Below are 22415 nucleotides of genomic sequence, written 5' to 3'. Positions count from 1 at the left end.
TGCCTGCGGAGTATTCTCTTTAATACTCTCTAATATTTAAATATATGTTAATCAATGTAATATCAGTTTATTTTTGTCATTCATTTATTCGTCCATTCATTTTCATTCGTCGCGACAATTCTCCACTACTCTGGCGCTAGCCAGACGGCGTGCGTTCTCTCGAAAATCGATGTCGGCTCGATCCTCGGCGAAGGCAAACACCTTTCTCCCTGTCCCCCTTTTTCTTCTTTCTTCTCCCTTTTCTCGCTTCTCCTTCTCCCTCCTCCTCCTTCTCCTCTTCTTCTTCTTTCTTCGCGAGAGAGCGTCCGCAGGAATCGGCCCTCGTGTTCACGCCACTATCGAACTTCCGCGTGGCTAGCTAAGCGAATACCTCAAGGCGCACGGCAGGATTCTTTAAAGTCGTTAAAATGCGGATTTTGTAAATCGCGTTTAATTCACGGCCGCCACGGGGTCACTCGAGCTCCTCGCTTCGCTTTTTATCGCGTACTCTATTTATGTAACTGGTTTACGAATAAACAAATAGGCAAGCAAATGGATCACCTCTTTACATCATCGCTGGAAGCAAGTAAATACTGAAATTAGACGGAGAAAAATATAAACCTTAAACCTCGAATCCTTCTGATTCTGTCCTTTTCTTATTTTCACCAAACGATTCCCCTATCCTTTCTCTTATCCTTTCTTTCATATCTTCTTGAATCTCTCTTCTGTGTCAATATTCTCTGGAAATTTCTATTTCAATGATTTAAAAATGCCTATCTTACTTGGTGACACTTTTTTCTCTTTCTACTTCCGAGTATTACGTGAGAATATTATTTATTCGTCAATTTACAGCACCATATAGTTGTAAATCTATTTATTATTACTGATAATAGAGCAATATTATTAAAATTGATGTTTTCGGCGGCGCAGTTAACTCAAGATTTTGTTCCTTCAGTTGTTTTAGGCCCGAATGATGACGCTAGGTGATCCCACGGGAAAGCATGAGGGAAAGGACACCCTCCGCCGACGACACCCCGAAAAGGGCTCCACCGGCACCAACCAGAGGTGAGTCCCTCAGCGACATTTCAATAAAAATTTTCACTTTGTGATTTCGCACGATAACGAGTAAAATCGAGGATAGACGATGAAGAACGGCGGATCAATATGGTGAATAATTCACATGACTGCGCGTTTTTTTAACGCTCGACTTGTTGAATTGCAAAAAATCTGCTTTCTGGAAAAAAAACGCAAAATTTTTGCTCGGAAAACACTCGTTGGTTGTTAGGTTAAGGATCTCAATTAACGCCGAGTCAATGATTCTCATAATTCTTCCGTATATACTTACAAGGAGATATCCCATATACATCGCATGTTTCTTCGATGCTTTTTTTAATGAAATTTTTCAGATTAACTTTTTCTCGTCGGAAATGTTCATAATATAAGCTGAGTAGGTCCGCATTTAATATTGAATAAAGATATTTCAACATTTAACAACACATTGATCAAACTTAAAAAAAAACTCAAATAAATAACAAAAAAATCGAGAAATATAATTTACATCTATTTTATACATGTTTATTTATGTTTTCTTTTATACAACATAATAAGATACTGCGATAGTTTTATCAAGGAGAAATTGGTTCCAAATTCAACGAAAAATTCTTCGCGACAATTTGCTACGTGGAAGTCAGTAAGACGTGTAATTTCAGGATTGTCACTCTTCTGGAAAATTGCAAATTTCTCTCTCTTTTTCTCTCTCTCTCTCTTTCTCTCTCTCCCTCTTGAAAAAAAGGATCTAATAAACCCGAGGAGAGGACAAAAACGGTGACAGTCCCGGGTTCTAATCCAACCTCGCGTAAAACTTGCGACTCAATTGTCGACCCCATAAACGCGAACGTACGGCTGTCGGATTGCGATGGTGTACCGATTGTTTTCAAGGCCCTGGCGCACGCTATGCCGCGTATATTTGTAGGAGCATGCAAGCCCGAAAAACTCATTTCTTCCCAGCAAAGTCCCAGAGTGGCGGAAGGTTGCCGTGGTGAATAACTTTATAAATAAATGCAAATTCTTCTCGCAGTCATGCGCATACAAGCGCTCATACGTGCGAAAACACACGTGCAAAAGAAAGATTCTCGACTCTTTCTTTTTACTTGAGTCGTTTTTACGGTCAGAGGTACAAGTCCGAGGGGAAAGTTCACACCCTGAAAAGCAGGAAACAGAAAGGCATGAGCCAATCAGAACTCGCGCCGGTAGAAAAGCAGAAACTGTCGACCACCACCTGACCACCAGCGCGAGTTCCGATTGGCCTCTGCCTTCCTGCCTTCTGCCAGGGTGCGAATTCTCCCTAACGATTTTTCATTACAGCCTGTATTATCACTCGCGTGTACTTCATTTGTAAATTTGTTCTGCGAATGACTGTAACATTCTGGTGCGTCGATTCGACTTATCTCGTCCTGCAACCTGCAAAACTCGTTCCTCGATCATGGTCGTTCATAAATACATCGAGACCGATTATTTCGGATTTGCTTCCTTCTGCGTCTCGGCACGGCGGTCGTATTTTTTTCGATGCGTGGCTTATCGGTATCTGAGTGCGCCCGCGCGCGTACACGCGCGTGCACCGAGTACGGTATTCTCGCGCTCGTTGCATTGCGTAACGCGTCATCCACGAGACCCGCGGCAGTTATATGTATGCAAACACAAGGGATTTCGAAAGTAGTCACGCTGGTCGAGATCGTAATCGCAACGTTGGCGGCGGCGGCGGCGGCGGCGATGATCGCGACGCCGCAATGCCGCGGCTAAATAATTATCGAACTTGTTCAGATGCGACGACGACGACGATAAATCTTGCCGATAAACGCTGCGAGCGATAGCTGCTGCACCTAGCGCGCGACCTCTCGATCAGAGAGACGAAGAATCCGGTGCGGCGGCGAAGGTGAAGAGGCGAGGCCGCCGCGAATCGCGAAGCCCGCTTTAGATGCGATTCCATATTTAAAGAACCTTACAAATCGCGGACTTACCTTACTTTCCCACGTCGGTTCCTTTAATGGCCCCCTTTCGGACTTCGCGAACGATCGATATTTCTTATCAACGTTGCGGTACTGCACCTTCGCTTATCTCGGGTACACGAACGCGATATCAGGGAAATTTTCATGGAAAGGCTGTTTCCAGCGGGAAAAATATTTCCCGCGCTACCACCCTGCGAGAATGTAGCCAGGAAGATGAAAATTTCTCGGAAAATTCTCACGGGAGCGCTGCTCGAGAGGGAGAAAATTAGCCGGAAATTCTATGCAGATACAATTTCCATGTATCGCGAAACTTACGTTGACATTATTTCCCGCGGAAGGTATTTCATAAGAGAATTGAGAAATTTTCGTAATGAGGGAAACGCAGACTAAGGAAAGACCGCGAGAAATAGCTGATTTTAATTTGAAGCGTGACGAAGGACATGTGCATTTATAATATCGCAGCATAAATTTTCTCGGCAGTTTTTAACGTAATTTGAAGTTAAGCTTTGAGTTAGTCTCTCTCTCTCTCTCTCTCTCTCTCTCTCTCTCTCTCTCTGTCTGTCTGTCTGTCTGTCTGTCTGTCTGTCTCTCTGTCTCTGTCTCTCTCTCGCTTTCTCTCTCTCTCTCTCTCTCTCTCTCTCTCTCGACTGCACACACCCGCCGGCTTAGAACCTAAAGACTAATCGATAACGTGTCAGTGGGGGTGGTAATATATCGATATTGATATTGTTAACAAGTTCGCGATAGGTAAATCATTAATTATCATTGTCGTCGACGCCTTCTGCAAAACGAAGCGGATGGTCGGTCGAAGGGATTGTCGTCGTGTTACCAAGTCGGCCGGTTTTTCCCACCTCGGGGCTGCTGGTCGTGTCGGGGGCTGCGATGTGTACACGTGTGTGCGCCGCGCTATACAGTACATGTACGCGGGTGTGCGCGCGAATGTGTGTACGCGTATGTACGCTCGTCTCTCTCTTTCTCCTCCCTTTCGTAGCACACGCTACTCGTACAGCCGTAACCCCTTTCGACGTGGCAGAGGGACGGTTATCGATTCTCGCAGCCTCCCTTCTCCCCGTCTTCCGGATAAAAAAGTGTCGGCAGAGGCATGGTCGAGGAGAACTCTCTCTCTCGCTTTCTCTCTTTCGTTCTTTTCGATCCTCTCTCGCGGTAAAATATTACAAATCGTCATGTATATTTCTCTATTTTCGGTATTCTGAGATTGTATCTTTTCCCGAAAAGTACATGGATTTTTCTAAGCAACGAGAGAATGAACAACTCCTCGGCACGAGAATAAGAGGAATCTATGATTCGCAAGGTTCATCTTAAAGATTAAGAGATTTTCAGTTTAAAGTAGGTCTTGTTGTGGATTTATCTCATTCTTAGGCTGATCCCTTCAGTTACATAAATTGAAAGAACGAGCGGATAAAAGCGAGTACGTTACATAAGATGAAGGTTCTGAGGTGTGTGCCGACGTGCTGAATTACAGCGGGAGGATAATCCTCGGTCTCACCAACGTCGGTTAACATGAACTAATATACGTACAATAGTTCTCTTCTTGTCGTTCTTCATAATTCCAATTCTGTGCAAACAATGGAAAGTTGACAAACAACACCTTGCATAACATGGCGTTAATATCAATGTTCCAGATTCAAATCATGATCTTTAAATGCTGGATATGTAAATAGAAAGAAACATGAAGAATCGTTGGCCGAAACTTAGCCTAGAATTAGACATATTGTCGAGGTGCCGTGTTGAAAGGGGAATCCGTCGCATCAAGATCGATTAAACAGAATCAACGGTATCGTACAACGAAATTACGCGGAAGTTCGCGATGACCGTAATACCTTAAATAAACAAACGAGCGTCCTGCTTTGTTTATTTCTCAATGGCAGATTTATCGTCTCGGAGTGTTCGGTTCTTCAAACAATTATCTCGCACAATCCGAAAATAAATTAAGCGATATACCTCGCCTCGAAGCCAAACAGCTCTCGACACCGTCCCAAGCGCGCGAGATACCGAGGTTCCCTGCGAATACCTTTCGATATCTCGCGGAAGCGCTTCGCGAGAGTACGACAGCTACGGTTAAAGAGAACAATTCTTGCAGAGGCGGCATCGACGGACGTAGTTGGTAGCGGCGAGACACCGAACGACGACCCGGTTGAGGGTTACCGTACGGCGAAGTTGTCCGTTTCCTCTGCATCCTGCACTACGGCGTCATCTGACATGGTGGCGTCGACACAGAGCCTAGACGACCCTGGTGTCAACCATCCAGCCAACGCGAGCAGCGGCGATCGCCAGCAGCACCAGCAACAACAACAGCAGCTGCAGGAGCGTTACGGTCACGCCTACAGATCGACTCAGACCGCCCAGGACAAGCGATCTCGGCTCAGCAACGTGATCAACAACTTGCGCAAGAAGGTACCGGACGGAGCTACCAGGAGCACGGCGGCTCTCGACTCGCCGAGGGAGGAGGAGGACGACCGGAGTAGCGTCGAGAGGAACCTAGAAAACCTGCAAAAGTATATGATGACGATGCTTAGCGACGTGATCGATGATGACGACGAGGAGGACAAGGAGGACGTCGTGGGTGGCAAGAACGCGGACAAGACGAAGGAGCCTTCGGGCGAGGGCGATATCGAGGCTGCCGTTGTGCCGCAATTGGACGACACCACGACGATCGGCTCGGGCGGCACGGAAAAGAACATCGAATCCTTAGAGACAGTGGGTTGTTCGGAAATAATGGAAGCGACGAGGGAGAGTGTCGAAGATTCGGAAGTTAGAATGGAACAGGAGTCGAAGGAACCTCTCCGACAAACGGAGGAAAGACGTGTAGATGTCGACGAGAAAGAATCGTCGGATAGCTGTGATGAAGGGAACCGGGATGTTCCACGGGAAAAGAAGGAGGCTCGAACTCTGGACACGGTCGTGATAGACAGATTGAGCGAGCATCAAGCGGACGAAAGGGCGAACGTCGACGATGGCAGAGGGGGAGACGAGGAGCACGAAGATGCGATGTTGCAAAGAATCTGCAAGGAAACGTTACATGACCTAGTGAGTAATATCGAGATGAAGGAGAATGCGACGAAAAAGACCAGTCAAGAGCTGTTTATGACTAGTCTACACTGCAGTCTCCCCTTGGACAAGGTCGTGTCCGTGCTTCAGAACTGTCAGAAAGGCGAGTCGCTTATCCCGCGAGTACCCTCGCCGTCTTCGAGCTCGCCGTCCACAGCAAGCAGCGTGGCGCAGAGTTCGACGCAGAAGCCGTCGCCGTCGAAAACGTCGCCCACCACCGCTCCAGTCCGGTTACTCTGTCTGTACTGCGACAGGAAGTTCTTGTCTATATCCTTGCGACAGAGACACACCGAGAGAGTGCACCAACTCGGCGGTGGCAGGAGATCAGAAAGAAATCCTCGAAAGCCTTCTCAAAACTGCCAGTATTGCTCGAAGAGATGCGCTGACACGTTAGAAGGACTGTTCCAACACATGGTCAGCAACCACGAGGACAAGTATCACGCGTGCGTTCAGTGCTCGACGAGATTTCCCACCCGGGAGGCTTTGATGGGGCATACGAGCGAGATACACGGCAATGGTGTCGAGAAGACCGCTCAGGTAAATACCTTGGAAATCGATAAGGATTGTCCTCTCTTTTTCGCACGTTACCTATATTTTAAAATAGAATCTAGATCTTCGTTCGCGAGTTTCTTATTTTTCATAGAGATATATTACCGTGCTCGGTCTTCCTTATTTTCCTCCACAACTTCTGTTACAGATCGGTTTTATAAAGAGAAACTGACATGCATTTCTTTAGTTATACCCGACTGTGGATTTTCAGATACTTGTTAGATTCTCTGAGTATTCTCGTTTACAATTAGAGGCGGAATTTGTTTTAATCAGGAAATCAATAGATGTGTAACAAAACTCAGAAATACGAGAATATTGTTCACTTTATATTCAACGTTGAGTCTTCAATTCGAAAACAATTCATCTCGTTCAATTGACATCAGACCAAGCGTCCCTTTCCCTTCCAGCCGGAAAAAAGCAAAGAAGGCTCGCCCTGCAAGGAATTCTGCGGCCAAAACGTCCGCGACAAGGCGAACGTGTCGTCAGTCAGAGAGAGAAGACCTGAAGAGAGCGAATCAGAGAGTCAAGGCGACGCTCGATCGGACAGCGGTCGAACGAAACTCATCGCGACGCTAGAATCCGTTGATAACAAGCCGGCCAGTCCCGAGTTCGACAGTTCCTTCTACACCAACGTGAGCTGTAACATTCGCGAGAACCTGCTTCACCACCTGGATGGTAAGCTGCAGCAAACGATAAGCAGCTTGTCGTCGGCATCCACGTCTGTCACCACCGCCGACACAACGACGACGACGACGACGACGACGATGACGACGACGACGACGACGACGACGACGACAACGATGTCGACAACGACGTCGACGACAACGACGGAACCGAAGTTGCAGCAGCAGCAGCAGCAACAACAAACGCAACAGTCTTACTACGAGCACAGCGTTAATCAGATTCAATTTCCCATCGACATTTCGCTGACCGCGGCGACGCCGGTCTACAGTAAAGATTACACGACTGAGGAGTACGAGAACTCGAGTGAGTACGCTCGTAAAGCCGGTAAGACCAGTAGCGGATCGCGACCGCGCAGAGTCTCCTTCGAGAAGTACAATTTTCCGCGGAAGTATGACGGCAGGGGTCAAGGCTGGACGTGTTCCATTAAGGATCTCAGCAACTTCGACATTTCCACGCAGCTGTTGCTCAGTAAGAAGCAACAGCTGATCAAAGAGCGCCTCACTATTAGCAGGGTAGGTCAGACCTCCGTATCGCCGCCTAGCGAGACCATCGAAGTGCGGGAATCGGAACAGACCGAATCTGTTATCGAGTCGGCGACGACGATTAAACAGGAAAGCACCGAGGACGGCTGTACAATCGACGCGATCTGCTGTGACCTCGGTGAACCGCCTCCATGTGAAGTCAAGCAGGAGTCGACGACGGTGATGACCGTGGAATCATGCATCACGTCGCCGAGTTCGACCAAGTCTACGGCAACTACCACAGAGTTCAACACCGAATTCGCGGATTTTATGAAAGTGATTAGACGGGAACAGAGCGCTAATGAGGCCGCCAGCACCCAGGAGGAAGTCGTACACGCAGAGTTGAGTGGCGAATGGGCGAGACCGCGGATTTACATCTGTGGCGCTTGCGGCTCTAGACATGTAAGCGTGTTTGTCATTTCTGTTTCTTTTTTATCATATTAAATATTGCGCAATCAAAATATCTTGCCTAGAAATGCAGATAATACAAATTCATACATAACATCTCAGTTCTATTATTACCAGCAACCAGTTTGCAATCTATTTATAAGATGATCTAATAAAACTTACTAAAACTTGCTTCAAACGCGTTTCTATTTTAAATTGTTGAAAAATAATATTAGGCCTGATTAATATTAGGCGATAATATTAGGCGTTCGGGGAGATGCTATTAAGAGCGCTATGAGTGTGCTCTGTTCTTGCTTGTTCTTGAAAGTTAAACAAGGACAGAAGACGCTCATAGCGCTAAATAGTGTCTCCCCAAACATGGTGAATACATGTAATTAATATTGATGAATAATTTTGTGACGAGGTAAAAATATAAATTTATATCTATTACTTCGAAAATTTACGAATGGTTTAACGGATAATGTCTAACAACTTCACAAGAAACAATGTTCAAAGAATTGCTGTGTTGTACAGGCATGACCATTACAAGGATTGGCATAACTTTAAATTATAAACAGTATCTAAATCTGTATATGTATATAAGATTTAAGATATTGTCGCATACCGGACAGTGCATTTCAATTGGCATGCATGCAGTCTAGAATTTATCAAACAGTGTACTTGATCTTTGACATTGGCGCGATACATTGGAACCGATGGCAAGCGCTCACTCTGCTCATCCAAATCATTGATTCACTCGTACATTTCGTGCACTAATTTCTACGGTGATCTGTTAACAGCGACAAGAATAATTAATTAACTACGATCTTTATATTGTTGAATCGACATTGCTATTTCAATTTCATCTCAGCAAATTGTCAATAGTAGCAAAATAACGTCTGTTATTTTTCACTTCGTAATACAATGCAGCGTGAAATTTCGCGAAAAAAAAGAAACCAATAGTGCCTCCATCATGTTAATCTTATTTATAACCAGCGATATACGTACCATACATTGACTGATAGACCGAGCATTCGACCACGAGATGTAACTGCAAAATCGACGGGTCAAAATTGAAAGAGACACAGTTTGTTTGTCTGTGTCAACTTTTTGTTTGTGTCGATTTGTTCTGTCGATTTTTTATCCGTGTGAATTTTTTGTTCCATCTCATGAGAATCCGACGAATCGAGAGTGGCATTCTTTCGCCGCCGCGGCGAAAGTATAGGGAATGCTCGGATCTATATATACGATATAGGTCGTTGGCCCCTGCAACGACCGTGAGATTGTCCCGGGCGCGAATTCGTACATCGGGTCTTATTAAAGAATCATGTCGGTGCTGTCGCTTCTCGCAGGTGACGCTGAAGGAGATGGAGGATCACAAGGTTTCCACGCATCTGCACGTGCTGTGTTCGCACTTCGAACTGGTCGGTGACCAACGCGAACACTACCAACACCTATATCTGCCGGGTCGCGATGCGCCCACCGAAGAGGCGCAACACGCTACCTCGCCGACGGAGACGACATGCACCAAGTGCGCGAAGACCTGCCATGACACCGCCGAGCTGCATAGACACATGCTGGAGTGCGGCGGCGATCACGCTTGGCTACTCGGTCTCACCGGCAGCGGCAAGAAGAAGTGCAAGTGGCGGCCGTTCGGCAGCCGCAGCCGCAGACGTCGTCAGCGCGGCATGAAGAGGAGTATCCAAAACTCGCAGAGCTCGTCGCGAGTCAGCACGCCCAAGGAGAGACAGCAGCCGACCGGCCCCCGAGTCCGGCCGAGCGACCGTAAGAAACCGAAAAAAATTATTTGAGCAGTGCGATAAATCAACATCAATTCTTAAGTCTCAGGATAATCGACATAGAGCGTCTAAACGAGAGAAGTTTCAGGAGAGGAGGAGAGAAATTTAAGAATAGTCTTGTACATTAAAATGGCGTGTAGAGATGAGGAGTTTCAGGAGAGAGCAATTTAAGTATAATCTTATGGATTAGGACAAGCTGAAGAGCGAGGAATTGTCGAATTCTCGCTTCTCGCCGCTTGTTCCGCGTAATTCCGCGACCAATCCATCGAATTGATTTTCAGGGGAAAGCATCCAAAAGATGCTAGCCAATCTACCGCCTAAGAGGGCCACGAGAAAGATCCTGCAAGACAACGCGCTAAGGTCCCAGGGTAGACTTCGTAATGTAAGTAATTCAATATTGCGCGGGAACAATGACTGCCTTACGTTAATAATACACGCGATCAGGATTGAATCGATATCAGAATCGTAAAGGGCATTACCTGATGCCGATTATAATTGCTGGCTGATTTAATTAGGGTATCGACGCCCGCAATATCTGGCGTTAATGGCTTCTCTATAAAGCTCCCGCGATAATATGGTTGAATATCGAAACGTTTCTCATAATTTCGATTGGAATTGCATGAAATATCGCGTTACGTCATCCCACACACGTTAGAATCTAATTTAACGAAGACTTATATTTAAAATTATTTTTGAATGCTTCGCGCTAACAGCTTCATTGTTTCTTCCTGCTCAGTTTCTGCTTAACTGTTGGAATCCATTTCGAAATGTCTTTACAATAATTGGGCGGAAAACCAGACACACACGAGAAATGATGGATGAAGCTCTAAGTGAAATCGCAGGGACCGCACAATTTTATATATTGTCCCAAACGAATATGGCGTTATAAATAACATAAAACATCGCAACGTCAGTTACCCGTACGATCCAAATATTCTAAATAATTGAGGAAGAATCACGAAAAAGTCGAGACTCGTCGAAATAATGATAAAGCGCTTCGTCATACACCAGCGGTGGCATCGATTAGTTAACACGCTCGCTGGTCGAAACGCACATTCATGTGTGTCGCGGACACGATCACGCAGGGCGATTTTTACGCTGTCTCTGTGTGACGTACAGTCACTTATATACAGTCTCTCCTTTGGGAAACGCTTCCTCACTTTTAATTAATATAATTCTTTAATTTTGTTGTACAGTCTCCCCCTGTATATATTTAAATAATTCCGTGTATATTTAAATAATGTAACAAAAGAAAACGTTTCTAATTTTATTTGAAACTTTATGACAGAGATGAACAAAATTTTCGACAATGTACACTATCATGTATCGTATAATATACAAATTATATAGATATAAATTATATAGATATAAATGTACAAATTATATAGATGATAAATAAAACTTGAACCATTACACTATTCAATATACAAACTTGTGCAATATACAAACCATACATTATACCATGCAATACACAAACTTACAGAAAACAAGATAATGAAAAATATTAAATTTCTCTACACACATTATGAAATATGGTAGATAGCTTTCGCGAAACCCTAAAACAATTGAAATTCCCGGAAACACCCGGCGAAATTGTCACAGCAATGTTACGATTGAATCTATCGAGCCAAATGATAAGCAGCTACCGATATCGTCGCTCGTTGTAGCAGCATCTTTGGAATCTCTGTTGAAACAGGTGCAGACCAGAACGAGGCCCCGTATAATCGGCGATAACTCGTCCGCTTCACGAATTTCACGCAACAAAGCGGTCTTGAGGAACAAGCTGCTGAAGAACGCCAAGTCGATCCAGCGGAATCGTTGTCGAAGCGACAACATATCCGCGGTAATCGAGAGCGTCGTAAGGAACTATCAAGAGAACGACAAGAAAAAACTGCACGATGACGACAGCGGCAAAAACGCTGAAAGCCAGGGGAACGGAAGTAAGGACGCCAAAGACATCAACGAGAGCTCATCGAAGGCCGGCAGGGCTTCCGAAGTGGGCGATCGGCCTGTTCGATCGAAAGTCATGGGTCGACTCAAAGTCCTCGGTAAGAGGAGGAACGTGAAGACGAGAACCGGCCCGATCGGGAGCTCGTCGCGACTTCCAGGCAGAAACGCCAACAAGCTGGCGAGTTTCAAGGCTAGGAACAAGTTCAAGAGCGTCGCCACGTCGCAGACGAAGGCCGATGCGAGCGGCGAGGAGGTATCCTCTCCAAAGAGCACACCAAAGAACGCGAAGATGACACAGAGAGCACTCGACATGGATGACAATGTCAGTGCTGATGGTAAGAAAGCATTGACAACTCCTAGCAAGAACAAATTGCCGTCGCAGGGTGCATCAAAGAGAAAACGTCCCGTGGACCCAGTGGCGTCGCTGAATGCTTCCATCAAGGCGAAGTCGCAATTGCGTACGCAGGATGGCAAGTTCGCACGCAATCCGAACAAGTCAGATTCACCGGCGAAATCACCAGACACAAGAACGGAAAACGAAGGGAAACATAACAAAATTGCCGACACGACGGAGATCAAACTGAAACCGAGGGCGGCGCAAAAATTGACGAAGAGAGTCGAGCTTCAGTCACCGCGAAGAGTCACCCGGCTGTCGTCGGACAGCGATAAGATGCCGACCTTGGAACCAGCCGTGCAGATTTCCTCCAATGAGGACTATGTCAACAAATCGACGAACGACTTGCCGATTTTGTCGCCGGTGACGCCATCGGTGTCCCTTCAAGAGCAGAAAATATCACCACGAAACACTACAAAGTTCAGCTCGACGACGAAGGAGAAGGAGAGCGATATAGAGACCGACGGTGATCACAAAGCTGTGTTGGAGAAGCCTGCGAAAGAACAGAAGTTAACGAGAGGGAGGAGACCGAAGGAAGAGACGAAAGACACGGCAAAGCGGAAGGAAATCGATACAATTGAGGAGAAGGAGACCTCGTCCTCCAAGAATAACTCTAAGAAAGAAGGAAGAACGAGAAACAGAAAGAGTTCACCCATCAAAAGCACTAATGCCGGCGACGACAAGAAGGAAGAGACGAGCAACAAAAGCGAGACGGTCGGCAAGAGAGACTCCAAATGGAAAAAGGAAGAATCATTGAAGGAGACTCGAAGTAATTCGAAGACTAAACTGGAGAAAGACACCGTGAACCTGTCGAACATCCCCTTCGAGGTGAAGAAGTTGCTGGGTTCAGCCAGCAAAGAAGATCTCTTGAACACTTTGGAGCTTGCGACCAACGATAGTGGTTTGAAACGCAATCTCCGACAATCAACGCCAAGGTCAAGCGAGAAGATCGCGCGAGAACTCGATTGTGAATTGGAGGGCTCGAAGAGTTTGACCAAGAAGGAAAAGCTTGAACCAATTAGAAAGTCGACTCGAAGAAACAACGAGAAAAGAGGGGACGATAAAGTGAAAGCGAGTTTGGAGAAGGACGCGGTTAACAACATGGTGATGAGCGAACGAGTTCATCAGAATAGAAGAGGGGACGGTCGAACAGGCACAAAAACGAAGGAGATTGCGATTGACAACCCCGATGTCGAAGGTAAGATCGACAGTAGACAGACGATAACGTCGTCCACCTATTCTCGATCTAACTCCCGATCGGCTGACGCCAAAAGTGAACCTTCCGCGGAAGTCGAAAGTGATAGAAAGGGAAATGAATTGTCGGGGAAACGTCGCGGACGAAACAAATCGCTTGAAAAAGCAGTCGTTGAAACTGATACTGCCTGTGCGGTGGAGGAAGAACAGAGTCGTGAGGAAACTGTTACGCCAAGCGAAAAGGAGACCAGCAAAGAAGTGGAGAAGAATATCGACAAGGTCGACAAGAACGACAAGGTTAGCAAAAGCGACAAGGTCGACAAGAGCGACAAGGTTAGCAAAAGCGATAAGGTCGACGAGAGCGACAAAGACGACAAAGTTGACAAGAGTGATAAGGACGACAAGGTTGACAAGAGTAACAAGGACGACAAAAACGATAAGGATGACAAGATGAACAAAGGCGACAAGGTGGATAAGGATGATAAGATGGACAAGGACGACAAGGATGACAAGGACAACAAGGATGACAAGGACAACAAGGATGACAAGAGCGACAAAATTGACAAGGACAACAAGGATGACAAGGGCGACAAGATTGATAAGGACGATAAAGTTGATAAAGACGACAAAGTTGATCAGGACGACAAAGTTGACAAAAACAGCAAGAACGACGAAGTTGACAAGAATGACAAGGTTGATAAGAGCGACAAGATCGACAAGAATGAAGATGAGAGCCAGGAGGGTGACAACAATTCTGAAAATCTCCAAGATTCAGCGATGATAAATTTAAGTCTGAGTCATTTACTTGAGACAAGCAACTCCGTCGACAGTGGCAAGGAAAACTCCTTGGAAAACTCCGTGAACATTCATAAGCTGAAAGCGACAAGACCAAGAAAGGGGACGCGACGAGAGCGAGCGTCGAGAAAGAGATCACTGAGCAATGTCATCGGTATTCTGACAGAGGGTATGAACATTCCGGTAGAAGCGCAACAAAGCGTGGTGTTGACAGTGCAGACCAGTTTAGACAACGATCCAGATCGATTAACGCGCAATGGCGTCGTACAACAGCCGACCGGCGAAGGCAACGTGGTCGCAGTAGACTCATTCAGCGAACTGGTTCTTGCCAGGGGTGACGAGTCGTCGGAGAATGAAGTCGTGACAGCGAACGCGACTGCCGGTCATCATCACGCGGACGACATTGAGAGAAACAGCCATTCTAGTCTTTGCAAGCCGCAGGACGACGAAAATGCCTTCCCCAATCAGAAGATAGACATGTCGCCGAAAGTTACGAGCGTTAAAGCGCATTCACCGGCTAACGATATCATCCTCGACTTATCCAGAAGGAAGCACAAGAGTAAAGGTGGCTCCTTCCTGGAGAAGATCGTGTCGAAGATAGCTAAGCAGAAAGACGCCCTGTTGGAGGGTGAAGTTGGCTCTTTGCTGGACACTGCGGCCGACGAGTTGACCAGCATTCTCGACGAAGTCGGGCCGGGCTTGACTGAGAACAGAGAAAGTCCCAGTGAGGTGAGCAACATTAAAAGTGCAATAAATACGTTTTCTGATGTCGAATGTGCGACCAATTTACTGGAGATTCAAGACAGCCTCGAAGAAAGGTTGCCGGAGAAGACTGAGACGCAGAGCGAGAATCAAATCAAGACGAGCGTTGTTGCGGATAGCGAAATGAAGATCAACGATGACGTGGACAAAAAACTAAGCGATGCGGTAAATGTCGTTGAGAATTCATTGTTCGAATCTTGCGAGAATCAAACAACATTGAACGAGGAAGCGATTGTTCCGACGGAGATACCAAGTGCGGTCCCATCAGCAATGACAAATACTTCGGCAGAAGTTTTCAGTTCGCCAGATGCAATGCAAAAAATAAGTTCAAAGAAAGTTGAGGAGAAGGAAAACGGCAGAAGATCCAGGAGGAAATCCAGAAAAAAATCAAATGCAAACTCACCGAAAAAAAGTAAAGGCAGATCGATAAAAGTCGCCGAAGAACATATTGAAGAGAATACGAAGGAACTTCGGGTTGACGACATCATCGACAAATCAGAAGAAACGACCAACATTGAAAATGAACTCTTGGAAAAAGATGCAATTTTAAAAACTCCGAATGCAAACTTCGAAATCGAACAGATCCAAAGTAACGAAGATAAAACCAAAGATGAACCGGCGTTGTCGAATCTGGAAAAGAACATCACGGATGATTGTAACGAATCAATTTTGGAAAAATCTGCTGATCTTCCAGAAGCCGCTTGCGAAAGTACAAAGGAATTAACGACTAACCTTGAAGAACCTGTAGACGAGATTACGTCGGACAACACCATTACCGACGTTCAATCGACACACTCGATCGAGATCTATGCTGATTCTTCGGAAAAGAGTGTTAAGAATAGAAAATCTGCAGAAAAAACTCAGAAGAAAAACCAAATTGACACAAACGAACCTGTGTCTAGACGTACGTCGAAGAGAAAATCGCAATCCGCTTTATCCTTTCTTCTTCTAGATACTGCTATAGAAGAGACAGAAGAAGAAATACCGATTTTGTCATCCACTACGAAAGAAGGAGAATCCTTAGGATCGATCGACGAACATTCGACGAAAACAAATAGTATCATCAGCCAAGATCCAGTTGCTTCTGCAGAGAATTCCTTACCTTCAATGGAGGAAGTATCCAAGAAACATGAAGAAACACAACCAACTGCCAAATCAAGCAACCTTGTTAATACGGCATCTCCAAAAGTGGTAAAGAAGAAGCGTGGAAGAAAGAAAAAATCATTAGCAGATGAGCATCTTGACCTACCGGATGACGAACCTACAGAAGTCGCTTCGAAACTAAACGGACAACCAAGTATCACAGATTCCAACGAATTATCCGTGAGCTTGGAGCATTTCAAAGTGCCGGAAGTGTTGCAAAGCGCGAAGAAACGTGTGGGCACGAAGAGAAAATCGTTGCACGAGGACGGCCGCTGGAATGGCGGCGGCGTTGCCGAAGAGACTCACGCGAACGAAGAGCCACGCATGAGTGATGTTAGCGAGACTTCCAGCATAGTCGAGAAACCTGAAGAGGCAGAGAAAACGGAGAAAAAACGCGTTGTAGAGAAAGAATCCAGCACAAAAAAACTGGAGAGATCGAATTCTTCCGACTCGATTGGGCTCGCTACGTCTTCGAGGACAAAATCTACGTCCCGTAGGAAACAACAGTTATCGAACGAGGATCTCGCCGATTCCGAAATACGCGGTCAAAGTGTGGATAGCACGGACGACCTATCTGAGAGCTCATGTACCAGCGAATCCAGTTACTTCCGCAAGAAGCGCTTCGCGAAGAAGAAGAAGAAAGAGGAAGACAACAACGAGTCAGCTGGCAAAAAATCGCCAACCGACTCTTCTGTTGCAGACCCGAAATCATCGAGCGACGATAAACGAAAGTCAAAAGAGTGGACGACGTCGTTGCTCGACGAGCACCTGGATCTCTCCGATACAGATGAACTCGACGTTCCGGTGGATATCCAAATGTCATTGGAGAACACGAAGATATTGGAAGAAATCGACAAAGAGCTCGAATTGCCTGAGAAGTCATCGGGTTTACCGGACGGAAGCGCAAATGAAACAACCAACGCGGTGGCGGACGAAGCTACGACGGACAACGACTCGTCCGTCTTGAAGCAAACGTCAGAGAATTGCGACTCTTTGGATGATCCAGTGGCACCAAAGAAACGTGCGGCTGGTAACTTCGTGGTGGTGCACAGGAAAACCGGCGAGATCCTCATTGTGGAGAAACGAAAGAAGCTGACAAAAGAGGCGGCGAGGTTCTTCTGCGACGTGTGCGCCACTAGCTTCACTCGTAAGAGCTCCCTGAAGAAACACACGCAGTCTCAATCTCATTTGTCGCAGATATCGAAATCCGCCAAGGTCGAGAAAGTTGAACTAGCCAACGATAACAGCATATCCAAGAACGTCGAGGAGACTAACGATTGGAAGGATGATGAAACGAGCGAACAACAGATGAAGAGTGCAGAAGATACGCAGAAACTCGGCGGGAATTCTCTGGAACCAAACGAGAGCTATGCTGCTTACACAACTAATGCGGAATCGACGAACTCATTCATGGATCTTCGCACGACGAGGCAACAATTGGAGGACGAGTTGTTGGACGAAGAAATCTGCAAGATCACCGAGAACATGAGTCACGACGAATATGTATTGACCGATCACATAACCCCGCAGCCACCAGAGGCATCGTCGACCCCGGTAAAAACATCGGCTCATCAGAAGAACGAAGAGAATCTGACGCGACATCGGAACGGTGAGAAGAAACGGAATAAGTCGAAAAAGAGAAATCTGGCTGAGGAACATTTGCTCTTAGACAGTCCCATATTTGATAAGTCTAAGATCAACTCCGACAAACTTCCAAATCCGGCCAATAACGTCATACGAGTCTCTTCACCTTTACTTCATCGTTCTTCACCTCCACTTTCCCTCTCTTCACCTACTTGCGAACATAGCACGCTAAAAGAAAAAATGGCGGAAGAAACAGAAAATGTACCTGAAGAAATTCCTGCGGATTTCACTAAGATGAAGGATCAAGCCGAGTCGACCGTAAAGAACTTGATCGAAGAAATAGAATATTCAAAGTTATCGACCTGCGACATCGAGACGAAAGATGAAGAGCGGATGGAACCAGTGAGAACGACAAGAAGAAGCGCATTGAAGAAATCCTCCAAAGTGTATAACGAGGGAAAAGAAGAGAATCAACCTTCCCTCGATGGCGACACATCCTCAAGTCGCTTCAGTCTGAGACCCAGAAGAAGCAAAAAGATCCAACATTATGATGAATCGGACGTCGATATGTACTTTATGGACAATTCCATGGAGATAAACGGCGATGAAACAGGCGACAATCACGATGCGGAAATGAAACTGAACGAAATGGAAGTGGAAACCGGCAAGGACGAATTGCAAGAGACAACGGAGTCGCGCAACAAGGAGCACGTTGATCCATCCTTCGAAGACGTGACGGTTGCAAGACCGAAGCCAGAGCCGACGAAAACTGGCAGAAAGCGTGGCAGGCCGAGACTGAAAGATCGAGGCGTTCCGAATGCGAGTGTCGCTACAGTTCCTGCCGCAGAACCCAAAACTAATGAAGTAAACGGCATCGTTGAAGATGAAACACTCAAAGAATCAAAAATAAAGGATCAAAAGTTAAGTTCACATACCAAAGAGAACCTCGAAGAGACCTGCAAACCGCAAAATCTTGATACAAACGTGCAGCCTGTTAAACCAAAGAGAGGCAGGCCTAAGAAGAACATCATACAGGTCACGAATATTTCTTCCGTGGAAGCGGATAATTCCACTGTCTCCATATCGACGAAACTAGTTTCTGATAAAACAGAAGAAAAAACAGAAGAGGTCGCATCTCATTCTGAAACCGTTGAAGAGGCTGTTCCGCCAAATCTGGTCGATTTTTCGGCTCCAAACACTGAACCTTTATCTGCTGTTGAAGATCACGTACCTGACTCGAGTTTATCGGAAACAAAGAAGGATCAATTAAACGTTGAAGAGGACGAGCTTCAGCTTACCGAGCTGAACACTTCTAAGGAGCGATCGGAGCAAGAAACGAAAATTCTAAACGCTGATATCGCCTCTGAGAAAAATAACGAATTTCAAGCATTTGACATTCCATCAGAGAAGGATAACGTCGTCGTCGATACACCTGATGACGTGGAACCTGTATTGGAAGATAAACTAAATTACGAAGAAACAAATGAAAGTACTTTGATTAATCCGACTGATGAACTTCAACTTAAGCTTTCAACTGAGATTACCGAAAAAATTCCGAGCGACGCATCGCAACTGTTAATCGCGATCGACACTTTGGTACCGGTGGAATCTAAGACAGTCGGTGAAAACGCCGAAGTTCAGGAGTCAGAATTGGGACCGATCTGTCAGCAGAAGCTAGAAGTCGAAATTGAAACAAACCTATCAAATCCAGAAATCAGAAGAGAAACAGATCCATTAGATCCAGAAGCCAGGAGAGAAACAGATCTGTCAGATCTAGAAACTAGAAGAGAAATAGATCTGTCAGAACCGTTGGAAGACAAGCTAACAAACGAGAAGTCAGAAGAGGAATCCTCGGAGGAGGAGACCCGCGAACCGTCCCAAAAAGAAAAAGAAGAAGTAGTAGAACCGAAGCTTTTGTCGGAATTGGAAAATAGCGAAGACGAAGCTGTGTTCCCCAATGACAAATCGGACCCCATTGTAGATTCTCACGAGCCGCCACCTCAAAAGACGATAGACGATATTGATGAGAAAGCGATTCGACTAGCGGAAAAATCTAGCAAGAAAGTGTCCAAATCTTCTCAGTCGGCCAACAAAGAGCGAGATGCTGATCGTAAGAAATCAAAATCGTCCAAAGGTAAAGGTAAAAAAGCTACTGTGAAAGTCACAGATTTGTCGAGCGAGAGCGAAAACGAGGATAAGATCGAATCTGCTTCCTCGAACAAGAGTAAAATCGTGAAAAGTGTATTCGGCCGAGTGTTCGGCGGCGAGAAGGCGGACAAGGTAAAAGAGGTGTTGAACGACTGGGTGTCGAGATCGGAGGATGATTCGGACGTATCGAGGAGCGCTTCCTGCTTGCGCGGCTCGACGAAGATCCCCGAGAACGATCACAGGAAAGACAAGAAGCGTCACGCAAGCTCCGATGCAAAGAAAGATACCGAGCGATCGGCCAAGAAGAAAAAGAATGACAAGGGTAACAGTGCTGATGTTCACGGGAAGTCGAAGAATCGAAAGAAACGAGAGAAGGATCCTAACCAGATATCCAAAGATCGTTTTGAGTCACCTGTCAACCAGATCAAACGAAAACGCAGGGAAAGTAAGGTCAGAGCAGACGAGAAGATTCTGAAGGCCTTCGACGATGAGCCACCGGTTCTCCTGGAGGAGAACGATCGCGCGATCGAAATTAAAGAGACACGCGAGGCTAGAGATCGATTCCATGACAGCCATTCGAACGACAAAGACGATGAATCCGGAAGACATCACGAAGAGGACAGGAACCGAATTAAGGAGAGGAAACTCTCGGGCGTCGACGACTGGGAAAATCTTCGAGCTGTCCACGACATTCACGGAAAGTCGAAGACTAGCTCTAACTGCCGTAAAAAGCGGGATGGTAATACGAGAAACGAGCGTTCCTCATCGCCGTCGCAGTTCAACGTGTTCAAGTATAGGCGTAGGGAAGGTAAAAGCAAGACGGACGAGAAAGTTTGGAGAGCATTTGACAACAACGGTGCTTCTTCATACCTATTCGACGATCGAAACATCCATGAGACACGCGAGACTTCCAAAGACTGGGATACACCTTACGAGTCCGAAGACATGGGTCGTCCCTATAAACGAAAGGACGATGACGCTTGGAAAAACGCCAGTTTGGAGGATCAAGAACAGATCAGAGTAAGTAGCGGACGCGGAAAGTCGAAGAAAGACTCGAGCAGTCGCAAGCGACAAGATACCGACGCGACGAGCAAGATGGGCAAGACGAAAACAGAAGAGAAAACTACGAAGAGCTTCGATAACGAGTTGTTGATCGCCCTGAGAGATCAAGAAACGAAGAACGGGACACAGGACGATCAAATGGCGCGATCAACCAGCGAATCGAGGAACCGGTCGAAGAATCTGACTATAGTTAAAAACATTGGTCACGAGTTCCCCTCGTATTGCGACTTGGTGACTTCGAAATATCAAGTGAGTCAAGATCAGGATAAGTCGGCGATTTCCAGAAAGAGCAAAAAAGGGCATGGCAACGAAGACTGGAGGCACCTGACGAGGAACTCGTTCGACCAGGAGGTTCTCGCGGAGGACGATCGCCCGAGCGAAAAGGACGTCGTACAGAGGAAGAACGAGGAATCTATGGGATCGTCGCGTGGCTTGTCGGGTGAAAGGCCGACGATGAAAGACCAAACGGATGACGTCGACGGAAATATTCAGATCCGAGAATCCGACGAAGATGAAAACGACGAAGAAGAAGAAGAAGATAACGATAACGACGATTCTGAGAGACGAAGAATATCGCCGTTCTATGCGCGCGAGACTTCCGACAACTCAATGGACAGCAGTTCTAATAATGAGGAAGAGGAGGAAGATGAAGAGGAGGATGAAGAACGTACGGCGCAGGACAATACCAGAAAGACGAACACCAGCGAGTTCTCTGGGGAGAAGATCGTCATCAGGTCGCCGTCGTTGGGTCACAGGTCGGACGTGGTGACGATCGCACCTACGGACGCGATCGAGGACAACGCTCTGGATGTGCCGAGGGAGATCGAGTCGACGACCGAGCCGCGGCAAGGCAAGATCTTGAACTTCGACGAGGAGCTCTTCGTGGAATGTTGCTCGCGGTTGAAGGCTACGAGTGAGAACGAATTGAGAGGCGCGAAGAAAATCAAGCTGGATCACACGGAGTTCTATCACAGGCGAAACGACCAACCACAGGGATTCAGGCCCAATAGAGATCGTTGGAGAGACGTAGAGAGCCAGAATAGCCTCGGCAGTCTGCTGGAATCGGTAAATCAAGTAAGCACTGAGTTCTTTGACACTTCATGCTCGGGGATTTACAAATTATTTGATAATGACAATTTCCATAGATATTTCCGTATATTACTGTTTATCTAATTACGATATGAAAACGGATATTTCAGTTATATAAAAGCCAGCTTTAAATTAAAATTACTCAAACGAGTTATAACTATTCGCAATGACATAATCCTATTTTTGAATCGCGCACTCAAAGTTGGTTATCTATAAATGTATCAATGTCGAGTGCTGGGAAAATTTAGTTATATAAGTTACATATTGAGTTATCATAAATATATTTTGCTGTAAAATTCCT

General features: G+C 46.0%; 1 protein-coding gene across 2 annotated transcripts in view; it reads left to right on the top strand.

Moving 5' to 3' along the window:
* LOC116850587 (titin homolog) overlaps window positions 1-22415 on the top strand; it is a 41094-nt gene that overhangs the window by 11323 nt on the left and 7356 nt on the right. For both annotated transcript variants that reach the window (XM_032829049.1, XM_032829050.1), the window contains exons 2-7: window positions 935-1044; window positions 5086-6590; window positions 7010-8209; window positions 9547-9979; window positions 10275-10375; window positions 11690-22099. In XM_032829049.1, the coding sequence (XP_032684940.1) occupies window positions 981-1044; window positions 5086-6590; window positions 7010-8209; window positions 9547-9979; window positions 10275-10375; window positions 11690-22099 (13713 nt within the window). In that variant the 5' untranslated portion in view covers window positions 935-980. The remainder of the gene's footprint in view (window positions 1-934; window positions 1045-5085; window positions 6591-7009; window positions 8210-9546; window positions 9980-10274; window positions 10376-11689; window positions 22100-22415) is intronic.

This window comes from Odontomachus brunneus, unplaced genomic scaffold, assembly GCF_010583005.1.
Source record: "Odontomachus brunneus isolate Ranch 3 - 2012 unplaced genomic scaffold, Obru_v1 Obru_scaffold_149, whole genome shotgun sequence".
Taxonomy (NCBI): Eukaryota; Metazoa; Arthropoda; class Insecta; order Hymenoptera; family Formicidae; genus Odontomachus; species Odontomachus brunneus.
The sequence above is the reverse complement of the archived record's forward strand: the minus strand, read 5'-3'. Positions and strand labels throughout refer to the sequence as shown.